The 12,500-nt window shown below is 37.5% G+C and overlaps 1 protein-coding gene across 12 annotated transcripts in view; it reads left to right on the top strand.

The window, feature by feature from the left end:
* The window catches only part of LOC135223794 (uncharacterized), a 211,520-nt gene that overhangs the window by 159,943 nt on the left and 39,077 nt on the right, over positions 1-12,500 (top strand). The window contains exon 1 of one of the 12 annotated variants that reach the window (XM_064262608.1): positions 7,597-7,963. The exons of the other annotated variants lie outside the window; for them this stretch is intronic. Within the exon in view, the coding sequence (XP_064118678.1) occupies positions 7,852-7,963 (112 nt within the window). The 5' untranslated portion in view covers positions 7,597-7,851. Of the gene's footprint in view, positions 1-7,596; positions 7,964-12,500 lie in introns of those variants that run through there. 12 annotated transcript variants of the gene reach the window in all.

Consider the following 12,500-nt stretch of genomic DNA (forward strand, 5'->3'; position numbering starts at 1 on the left):
ACATACATTATTCTGGTTCGGTCAGTGGGCAGGAATCTTTTTAATTACTGCCTTCCACAATGGAGTGCGTCGATTTGACGAATTAAGGTTTTTTGCTTCCGTTATGTCTCTGGAGAAGATTTACAACGAGGGAACAGTTCGAGCCTACCGCTGCTTTCCGGCTGTTGTTGAGGGTAGTCAGTGGGGCTACTCTTTGGCCTGCTTTCTCAAATATGTATAGCATGTGCGATCCCTTTTAACACTGCTGTCCATATTCCCCATAAGAAAACGTGTTTTGTATATTTATCGTTATCACCTGTGTATCATTTGTTTGATTAATTTTTCTTTTCCTCCAAGCATAATCGTTTATTGTGAAGGTGCTCGTCCGTACCTTTGTTTTGTTTTTTAGTTTTTTTTTTTAAGATTATTAACAAAATATTTGTAAAAGTTGCTGTGAGGACGTTAGGCTGTGTAGTGCTTTGGCTCCGTGACCTTGTGAGGCAAAAGCTTGGAATGAAGCCACAGGATTGGGCGTGGGATGTTTGGGACTCTCTCTCTCTCTCTCTCTCTCTCTCTCTCTCTCTCTCTCTCTCTCTCTCTCTCTCTCTGTTTCCTTCCAGCATGTGAGATGTTGTATCTGTTTGAATTCTTCCGTGTCTTGGGTATGTCGAGTGGGAAGGGTTTATTGCCAAGTCTATAAATTATTCAGTGATTTATCATCGTCTTTCTCTCCTGATTTCTCTTCCTTGCCTTCCTTTGTCAACCCTTATTTTATTTCTTTTGATTTCTCCTCTGTTACTTATCGCTCCAGTCTGTCGGATTGGAATCCGGTCTTTATTTTATTAATTTATTTTCCATTATGGTGATGGATTAGTTTTTGCTTTAAAAAAAACTAAGCTTCTGCTTACTGCTAATACTGTTTTTATGTTCTTGTTCCTCTTGATTACCTATGGTCACTGTTGTAGAAATTGCAATGATCTTATATAATGCAATTCACCGAATTTCAGTTTTGGGCTTGATATAATATGTAAATGTGTTTTTTTCTCACGTTTTCGGCATTTTCCTCTGAGGGGTGGTCAATTTTCAGAAAGTAATTTCAGATGAGGTTGTTTAACCCAATGTTATCAGCTATCAGGTACCCAATTCAGTGCTAAAATCACAGCTTGGGATTCGAACCGGGGTCTTCTTTCCTTATCTGTGTCCATTTCACGTCCATTGAATTCTATCTTTCAGTAGGTGGACTGATTGCTGGCTTCAGTTGCCCGCTACATCGGCCTCTTTATGTAAATCTTGTACATATTATTTTAACGAACCTGATGGCATTTATCCTTTCATTTTTCATGACCTAGTTATTGCTGATATTTTCAAATGAATTATCCGAAATAGTTTTACATAATTTTCTATTTTGTTTTTACGCTCTCGTTAACAGTCGAGATTGTTTGACGTTTCGATGTCTATCCCCATAACCGGCGGAGAAGGGTCGGTGAATGAGACCTCGCTGGAGATTTGGGGCAGAAGTTCTTCATCTCCATCGTAGACATTACGTAAAATAACACCGGAAAGGAGGTCGAGAACAACAGTAAACTAAAGTAATTAGGCGATGACATAATGTGGTACCACTTTCTCTCTCTCTCTCTCTCTCTCTCTCTCTCTCTCTCTGTTTTATGCTTTACCTTGAAGGAGACTTAGCAACGAGGGTTGTCGAACTGGAAAAGGCTGCTACCAGATGCCTGTCTCGGGTTTGAAGGTTTCTGACGTTTCAAGAGATAGACGGGAAGAGTCTGGAATACTGCTGTCTTTCCTTGTCGATTTTTTTCCTGTTTTTATATTTGGCAGTTCTCCTGTCCTGCTGAAGGTAATGTTCTTAGTTAGTGTGTGTGTGTGTGTGTTGTTCAGTCGGCACGCGTTTCAGTTGAAAGACCTGGGTTTGATCCCGAATGTGAGTCAAAAATTTATTTCTGTTCTACTCGTGAATGTATCTTGATTATTTCTGTGTATATATTATATACTATATATATATATATATATTAGTAATATATATATATCTCTAATATATATAATATATTTATAATGTTTATTTAATAATATATATTGTGTATGTTTTATATGTATATGTATTGTATATTACATTCATACATACATGCACATACTGAAACTGGTGTATTTGATTAGGACCACACTATAGCGGTATGTTCGAGAGAGAGAGAGAGAACAAAGCCAGCCTCAATTCGAGAGGAGTTTTTGGCCCAGGAGGAGATGGAGGCTTGTGCCTCGTCGTTCTCCTCAGCCTCCTGGTCCTCCGGAGTCGTGCCCAGGGCAAGACAAGGGCATTAACCGGTCTTAAAGAGGAGGAGGAGGAGGAGGAGGGGGGCAGAGATGCAATTGCACAGTACTTCACCTCCTTTTTGCAATCTTTTGCTTCTGTGATATCGTCTGTGGCTTTTGCATTCCAGAAGGTTGGCTCTGCAAAATGGGGTGAGGAATAAGAGACCTTACCTCGTGTGTGTGTGTGTGTGTGTGTATATATATATATATATATATATATATATATATATATATATATATATATATATATATATATATAATATATAATGTTTGTACTTTATTATATTTACCAACGTGAATTGATTTGTTTACCTATCTATATTTCTATCTATCTGTCTATATATAGATAGATATATAGATAAATATATAAAAATATTATTTCTACTATATAATATGTTAGTTTAATTCTCTTATTGAGCATTCCCGAAGCAAAGCAAGCACACCGCCAGAAAAAAGACAGCGAGCCATTTAGGGCTCACCGATATTCCTTTGAATAAAACCGTTGCATTTGCTTTCACAAACAAGTTTTTTTTTTTCCTGAGACTTTCTGTCTTGACATTTATGCAATACTCCTTTTTAAGGAACCATAGGTACGAGAGAAGAATTGGAAAGTTTTTAAAATACCGATGACCTGAGATTATTCTTTTGATGAGTAAGATGACCCACAATTTCTAGATTGATTTATGAATCTATAAACTAAAGGGGTTAGAGTTGCCGATATTGTTTGTAAGATGATGCATATTTTTTGTTTCCGCTTACTCGGGGAGTAAGCCTCCAAACGACTTTGTTGTTGTTCTTGTTCTTGTTCTTCTTGGTGGGGGTAGTAAAGCCCTATGGAAAAGTCTAAAAAGGTCTGAAAAAGATGTTTCAAGTTAAAAGACACTAGAATTTTAGGATGGATATTTATGATTTATTCATTAGAATTGAAATGTAAAGATAAATCATTTGTTGAAAAACTTTTTATAATAAAATATAGCGTATTTATTTCAATTTTCGTTAGTTGAACAAGGGTTCTATTTGACCATAGATTTTAGCACGCGCCCTTCGTAAGCTGGAGGTCGGAACACGCCTTGTTAGAATCTATGATATGATTAGTGTTCAGAATTGATTATATTTTAAAACTAGTATCGTTAAATGGCAGAAAATTTTATCGGAAGCATTTACGATTTTTACAAAAGGTTATAATGCATGAATGGGAGCGTTGCAATATGTCCATAGACTTTGTTTTTTCAATTTAGAATTATTGTATTTAGTTAGATTTACAAAGCAGTTTCAATTTCTTAATAATAATAATGATAATATTAATAGCGAAAAAATCCACAGTTATAATAGAAAATTGGAATTGAACAGGTTCCAGAAAGCTCTCTACAGATTTATCTTATAATATATGTATTCATACAGAACTGTGGATTAGTTTCTCGTGCAACTATGGGTAATTTTTTTTTATAATAATAATGATAATGACAGCAAAGAATGAAGATTGTCCTGTTGACGGTTGTGTTTCCAGCAGGTGATCTTGATGAATTGAAATTCGACCCCCAATGTGGGAATCTCACGGGCTCGTAAAACCAGTCGGCACAAACGGAAGGTCGCCCTTTCCTAAGTTCCTGGAGAAGTTCCTGGAGAAGTTCGGTATCACTTTGCAATTCTGTAACTGGGTCGTCTCGAAATATAACAGGGAGGCTCAAGAACGGATTAGCCGGTTTCGCTGGATTTGCATATGACTTCCGGGAAGAAGAGTAGAGTGGTTAGTCATTATTTTTTTTTTGGTGATATCATCTTATTACGTCTCTTGATTGCCTTATCAAGTTTCAAGTGTCGAGACGGTGGATTTCAACATTGCGTATGATTGATGCCCCGTCACAAGTGACTCCGAGAACTAATTGCCGTCATTACCGTTTGATTGCTTTGATACTTCTAAGTAGCGTTAATTATGGTGCGATAATTAGGCCTAATCATATTTCTGCTTGATGGCTCGGGTAACTTTCAAACTGTTAAATTTGAGTCTTCTTCCTTATGGATACCTTTTCGGAAGTAAGTGTATCGTAATAGGCGAGCAAAGTGTTTGATAACACGCTGCCAATTACCGTCATGATTTATTTCCCTTTCTCTTTTACGCGATGAGCAGCCGTGTAAGTTTATACGACGATGCTTCGGCTTGTTGTGTTTCAAATTAGCTTTTTTTTTTTCCGCTCCTCAGTTTGATTAACGTCAATGTTTATAACTTTCGCCGTAATTTGGGTGTCATTCAAGTTAATAGAAAGCGTTGTATTTTACATATAAATAGACTTTCTATCATGGCTTCATAGTGAGATTTTGAAAGTGGTGACATTCCACACGAAGTGATCTGCAGTTCAGACATTGCATGCAGTTAGATAGATGCTGGCAAGCAGTCAGGGAAGAATAATTTATAAACGAGAACTTGAAATAACAATATTTATAAGCCCACACGATATCCTGTCTGTTGCAAACATAATAATAATAATAGCAGTAGTACTAGTGGTAGTAGTGTCGGAATCCTTCGCTGTGATAGTGAGACGATGCTCGCTCCAGTTGGATGACGTCACCCAGGTCTTGATCTTTGGAGCCAACACCCTCTCACCCATCGCCTTCCTCCTCTCACCCGTAAAAGGACGAGGTGGTTGAGGGAGCATAGGGTGTATCCTCAAACTGAGAGAGAGAGAGAGAGAGAGAGAGAGAGAGAGAGAGAGAGAGAGAGAGAGGAATGTAATATTAGACAGTAAAGGAACGTAATTCTAGACGGTGAACTATAGTTTTTTTTTGTCGCTACCGGAATGTGGTGCAGTACATTTGATACAGAGGCTCCTGTGTCATGTGGTAATCGCGAAAAAGCTATGACTTTTTAATATAAGCTTTCATATCGTGTTAATAAAACTTTTCAGGATGTAGGTGTATATGCGTGTGCGCACGCGCTCTCTGTATCTTTATTCGCCTACGTTGACGATCTGCAACCCTCTTTATTTGAATGAAATTACGAACTAAAAACAAAAGCTGGTTTGTTATGATTAAACACGACGTAATACCAGTTCAATACTATTTATTTTTAAATACTCTTTAATTATGCCTTATGAGGGACAGATGTTTACTTTCAGAGAGAGAGAGAGAGAGAGAGAGAGAGAGAGAGAGAGAGAGAGAGAGAGAGAGAGAGGGTCTTACTGTTTCTTGACCTTTCAGTTTTGTCTTCGTTGTTCGGTTTATCTGTGACAGGCTGTCTGTTGGTCCCTTTACTAAGACCACCTTCTCCTAAAGACCGTTTGCCCTCGACCTTACTACTGCAAAGACCACCTGCTGACGCTTATGGTTTATCCTTTCGATAATTTCCTTCGCCGCTTAATACATTTAAGAAGAAAAGGAAATTTGTTTTGTCAGATTTCAGTCTCACGAGCCTGCGACTAACCTTCCTTTTAGTATCAGGAGTTGATTCCTGAGCAGGTGCGATGAGGACCCCAGAATTGACGGGGAAGCTTTTTTTTGGCCATATGCACCACATGTGGTTGCCCTTTTCATTGCCATCAATAATAACCTTTCTGTATATATGGACAAATTATGTTCACACGGACAAGTTGAAATTGTAGAAACCCTCTTAAATATGTATAGTGAAACATTGCCTGGCAAGATTTACATCTATGCCAACGTATTCCAGTATCTGTTGTTATCAGTTTACTGTTTAGTCATAACAATAAAAAATTAACGGAACTGCACAACTTTGCTCGTGTCTTCAATTACTTAACCTACAGTTAACCCAGCCAGCTCTCAGCTCTTTGCGTCACTGACCCGTAAAACGGAAGGTTTTTTTTTCTTTTTCTTTTTTTTTTTCCTCTCTCCATCATCTCTACTCGTGAGACAGAAGCCCTTTCGCCGCCCAACAAGATTTCGGACCTAATTTCTTTTTTTATACTTTGAAGGAAAAGAAGGAGAAAGACGAAACCATAAAGTTCTTAACCCCCAGACCAATGAGTCATGGCAGCAGACGTCCCCTTGTGCTACTTAAGCATTGTCCACAGAGATGTCCCCTCTCTCTCTCTCTCTCTCTCTCTCTCTCTCTCTCTCTCTCTCTCTCTCTCTCTCTCTCTCTCGGAAGCCCGTTGTAGCTTTTTAGTCAGAGGGATGGTGGAGGTCAAGAGGCCTTCTTGGGTCAGAGGTTATCAATGTTGCAAGATATTTATTCCGTCGATTATGTGAGCGAGGGAGGAGGGTTAATGCAGCTCGTGTTAAGGCTCAGTTTGGTTTCATGTGCTCACTCATTATGCTTTTAAAGGGATGAAAGTATTCCCACAAATTACTTTCGCTTGGACTTTTGGCATTTTTTTTTCTTTTTGCCAGTTGTTTCTGAACATAGTACGTTTTTTATTTTCATTTTTACGGTATTCTTTAAATGTTTTGGCTAATTCATTGAGAGTCATTTACTATCCACAATAAACATTATTACTCTTTGAGGTCTGTTATAGAAGTGAATGTTTATGCAACTTGCTGTGTTGCATAAACGTGTATCAGGAGATTCTCGTGTGTTGCTAATCGGTGAATTTATGTAATCAAACTCACGAGTGCAATCCATTATCGTTCAATAATGATTCAAGTGCTGAAATATAAAAATTGATGCTGGGATGAAGTAAACAAACTTTGAAATAATTAGTCTAATTCTTCATCACCGTCAGATGTTGTCTGCCATTATTGTAGACCATTATCCAACCCCAAGAGTTACTTACAGCCAAGGCGTAATATTTATAGAAACCATTTTCTATATCCTTCGGAATCTAAGACGCGAATTGTTTTATGTTTTTTTTTTTTTTTTTTTTTTTTCATTTGCCTTTTATTATTATCAAGGAAGGGAAACCAATTGTCCACCAGAGGTGGCGTAATAAATGCCTCTTCCTGTGATAGCAGTTTGCAGTCAAGGACGCAATAAAATGGAGAACCCTGCTGGAAAATACATGCTATTTGTAACAAAGATTTGTCTTGGGTAATCTTTTTTTATCTTATGACCAAACACATATATCAAGCTTGGGAGTACATCCTGCATTCGAACGCGTTGTATGCAATCACGCAATTTATATATATATATATATATATATATATATATATATATATATATATATATATATATAAGCGAATACCACGGGAAATTGATGGTCAGGAATCCAAGCGCTTTCGTCTTTATTCAGACATCGTCAAGGAGCTACTAAAGTACAATTGGAGAGGAAGGCCTCAGGTACAAACAAGATCAGGAATACCAGATGGTTAATATCAAAATTGTGTCATTCGACGTTCCAGCGCTGTTTTTTTCAAGTATCATTTAGTGATTACAACCCTAAAATGGAAGACGATAAAGAAATGAAAGAGAAGGAAGTTGACATGTCCTGTGAAAATATGGAAATGTCAAAACTAATCGAGATGAGAAGACTTGGTCAGTAAAGGAGTTTCATTTGGATAAAAGCAAAAACATTACGTCGGAAGGGAAGTAAAAAAAAAAAATAAAAATAAAGGTTTAGGGATCGCTCGTAAAAAGTGAAACTAAGTCCACGCAAAATGATGCATTGTTTGAGTGAGATGGCTAACCGCCCTCTACCTCCGACGCCCACAGCCTCCATAGCAGCAGCATCGCCTTCCTGCTACGCCCAGCGACCGCCCGAACTGGAAGGTCAGTGTTGAAGTACGGACTCATGTCCTGGTGTCTGTTGTCTCTTTTCGAGTTTTTAGTACTGTGGTTTTAAGACTGATTTTGACTCGTGTTCTCTGCTTGAGTTACTGAAGAGACTTTTTGTCTTTTCATGTCTTGCTGGTCTTAACGCTGTCACAGTCTTTCTATCTGAGCCCTTATTTTAAAGTTCTTGTAAGCTCTTCTTCTTCTTCTTCTTCTTCTTCTTCTTCTTCTTCTTCTTTCGCTTTGTGACCCTATTCTTTGAAGCTGTAAAACTGCCTCGTGGTCTCAAGTTGCACAGCCTTTCTAAAGAAAGATCTAATTCAGAGATTTTTTTTCTTGTCATTGAATCTGTAACTCTGTAGGAGGCGTGTCTGAATTTGTCGCTTTGTCGTGCAAATCTTTTCTCTGTTTTTGTCATAAAAAAACTTGTGTTCTGAAGCCAACTAAATGTTTCATGTTGCGAAGTTCTGCGACTACCTCATGTTTTGATGTCCTCAAAAGTTTTTCCTGTTTTCTGAAGTATTTCAATTGTCACTATTTCTAGATTCGTTTATATTTCCTCAAGTCTTGCTCAATTCTTCAATTCTTGCATTTGGCTTTGTTTTCAAGTCTTGCAAATTTTCTTTAACCGGTTTTTTTCTCTGCTAAAGTTCTGTAACTCAGCAATAGTTCTCGAAGTCCAACAACTGTTAACATTAATAACTTTAGTTTTAAGTGACGCTCCGTGTTCATCAATGCGTTGAAGTGTTAACATTTTCTAGTCATGCATTTCTGAGGTTTCAGATGTCTTTTGAGTTCCTGCATTTTATTTACTGAAGCCTTACAGCGTTGCCCCACCCCAGGTCTTAATGCATTTAGGTAACTCCACCGACTTGGGATATTTCTCGCATTTCTTCTTTGTGAAAAATATCTCGAATGACTCCTCCCTTGTCTACATTTAGGTAACTCCTATATTATTGTGTATTTTTCTGTATATTATTGACACGATTCTTTTGTATTTATTATAGTATGTTTACATTTTTACAGTATTCACACTTAAGTTAATATCTAGTATCAGGATTTGAAATAGTCATTTGCTTAGTCCTCTTCCAAATGTAAGCGAAAATCATTTAGCTTACGGTAACCCGACCTGTCCTAAAATTGTGGTAAACCCGAGGTTCATCCCACTTAGGAGACTGAAAGAGTCCAAGGTTCACTTCAGACTTTAACAAGCTCTTCTCATCCGTTCTTCCTGGTTATTTTCGCTGTTTAGTTTTTTTGTAGTTGAAATATACGTGCATACATGTGTATAGAAGAACCACTTGTGGAAATTAAACATAGGGTAAGAATGCTTACTGGTTTAACCTTTAGTTTTCTGAACCATCTTCAAAAGGACTAATGCATAGTGGTAGCTATATTATATATACATATATATATATATATATATATATATATATATATATATATACATATACGTATGTATGTATGTATATATATGTATGTATGTATATCAGCTCTCCCCTTTTCCAATCAGCTGTGAATATTTTATTGATGTAAATTCTATCACTATGCATTAGTCCTTTTGAAGATGCTTCAGAAAACTAAAGGTTAATCCAGTAAGCATTTATAATCAATGTTAAATTTTCACAAGTGGTTCTTCTACACACACACATGTTTTGATGTATATGTATGTATGTATATAATTATGTATGTATGTATGTTCCAACTACAACATATCTATGCAGTGAAAACAACAAGGAAGACCAGATGAGAGAAGGAGCTTGCCAAAGTCTGAAGTGAATGTTGGCCCCTGCAATCCAACGGTGTTGACTAACTGCCAGGTACTTAGGAGTCCACACACGTATACACAGGCAGAATAATACACGTTCTCCGAAGGTAGAATTTGTTTTGGAAGAGGCTGACGATAACAGGTTATTTTGTCCTTTTTAACTTTTTATGCCGAATTCCTACTCGAACTGGATTCCTCAGATCCTGCGTCCTTGGTGTAGGCCATTTGTTGGCAGCTCCCCAAGAGATGCTTCGGGCCAGAGAGAGAGAGAGAGAGAGAGAGAGAGAGAGAGAGAGAGAATGAGAATATATCTAAAGGGACAAATAAGCTTAAATGTTAGGGGGCCATCTGCAACTCTCCAAGAGATGCTTGAGACTTTTTGGAGAGAGAGAGAGAGAGAGAGAGAGAGAGAGAGAGAGAGAGAGAGAGAGAGAGAAGAGGGGAGAAGAGGGGGGGGGGGGGGGGGAAGAATCCAAATGACAAATAAATTTAAATGTTAGTTCTCCATCTGCGATTAGGTTGAAAGAATTCGACATTATTCTTTATATTGCGAATTTGTTTTCATTCATATGTTATAATTAAAATCATCCCCGAGAATGCTAACATAATTTTTTATTATAAGAAATGTAAAGATTATGCCGGTAATGGATCATAGTTTTTTGTGTGACGTTACGTTGAACATGACTGAGCTGTTGCACCTTTCTGAATGTGATTATGCCACTCATGATTTTAACGAGTTGATGGTATACCTACATGAAATATGGACCGTACATACAATGTTGTTAATGATCGCAAGTTCACGGCTGAGCTTGTGATGTTTGTTTTATTAGTCAACAGAAACCTTTTGCCATTTGGGTTAAAAAAAATTGAAGCTATCAATTTTGAACCTTTTCAGTATGATAATCTTCACAAAACTCCGCTGACTAAATGCGCATTCCGATTCTAAGGTCAAGTTTTAACTGGAAAATGATTGTCACTTTGTGGAGAGAGAGAGAGAGAGAGAGAGAGAGAGAGATAAACACGATGATTTCCTATAAATAACCGTGATGAGTCATTAAATGACGTACGAAGCTGATATTACCATTTAACTCATGTCTGTCAAAGGCAACTTCAATTTTTCCTCATCATTCTCTCTCTCTTTCTCTTACACTATATATATATATATATATATATATATATATATATATATATATATATATATATATGAATGTGTGTGTGCGTGTGTTGGTAGTTAGGTACACTGTAATGTATATATAGATGATGTTTAATCCCACAAGCGTAAATTATAATTGGATATTATATTTTCTACATAACTGTGCATTCATGTTCCATATACGATATGCGTGTAGGCTGTATCCGTCACTGGAACCAGTTATTCAAGAGACAAACTTCGGGTTAACACGAAAAAAATCTTAGTTTTTTTATTTCTTTATTTTATTTATTATTGTTTTTTTTTAAATTTTACAATTTTTTTACATACGTCTTGAGTTTGTGAACTTTCATTTCGAACTGATGCGACGCAGATAGGCAACAATTTGTATCCAGACAGATTCTTAAAGAACCGACAAAAGCCCCTGTTTAGCGTGGACTCCGATGCACATCTGCATTGGAAACCTGGCGTTTGTGTCTTTTGCGTGCGGGAAATGAAGTGCTCATTGCAATTCGCCACGATTGCTTCTTCAGCGCTTGTCGTGACGAGGAGAATACGAAGGTTGTAATTTACATTTTTCCCTTCCATTCCATCAGTCTTCTTTCCTCCTTTCCCTCTCCGTATACTACGCTTCTCGATTCCCCTTCCACCGGGAAAGTGAGGTGTCTCGATGTTTATGATGATGATGATGGATTAAGCCAGCCTTATGCTGGCACGGGCTCTTGCTCTTCAGCAGCCCGTAAGATGTTTCCGAGAGAATACGTATTTCAGTTTTTTTTCCAGTTTGTGCGTGTGTTTCCTCCATTTTTTCATTATTATTATTATTACATAAACGAATAGCTTTTGCCTTTCTAGAGTTGTATGACTTGTATGTTTTAGAATTTTGTTTAAAATGATGTTTACATTTTGGACATATGTTTACGTTATGTCTAGTTAGCAAAGGGGAGTTTAATGGTATCTGCGACTGCTTCTAACTTGATATTAGCAATGTGACCTCATTTATAGTTATGTTTTATTTATAAAATATATAAGGTAACTACAGAGTCTCTCTCTCTCTCTCTGTCTCTCTCTCTCTCTCTCTCTCTCTCTCTTTAAAACCGGTTTCCGTGCAGTGTGTCACCAGTCACCCTCCTGTTTTGGATGCTGAACTCGACCCGGTGTTTATTTTGCAATTTGTTCCTTTTCCAGTGTTAATATTTTGTTTGTTTACCAATCTTCCTACTGCGTTGTTGGCCGATCCTACCATATAAAGAATTTGTTAGATAAATGTTCATTATAAAACCCTTCAACCAAATAGAGAGGATTTGACAGATAAGGTCATCTGTCTTCTTCTTCTTCTTCTTCTTTTTTTCCTTCTCGCAGCCTTCCAGGACCTGTTAATAACTTGAGCCTGGTGGTAGGGGGTTGCATAGGAGGAGGGGGAGGGTGAGGGGGATGGAGAGGGAGATGCTAAGCATCCCTTATAAGGATGGCATGGAAATTATGGTGATGATCTTATCTCTGCTGACCTTATTTATAGGAAGTTTAGAAGGGAAGATGAAAGGAAATGCACGGTTATGCGCTCTTATTAGGGATGGATGGCCATGATTGCGTGCGCACGCGCACATTTACAGACA

This window comes from Macrobrachium nipponense, chromosome 10, assembly GCF_015104395.2.
Source record: "Macrobrachium nipponense isolate FS-2020 chromosome 10, ASM1510439v2, whole genome shotgun sequence".
In the NCBI taxonomy this organism is placed as follows: Eukaryota; Metazoa; Arthropoda; class Malacostraca; order Decapoda; family Palaemonidae; genus Macrobrachium; species Macrobrachium nipponense.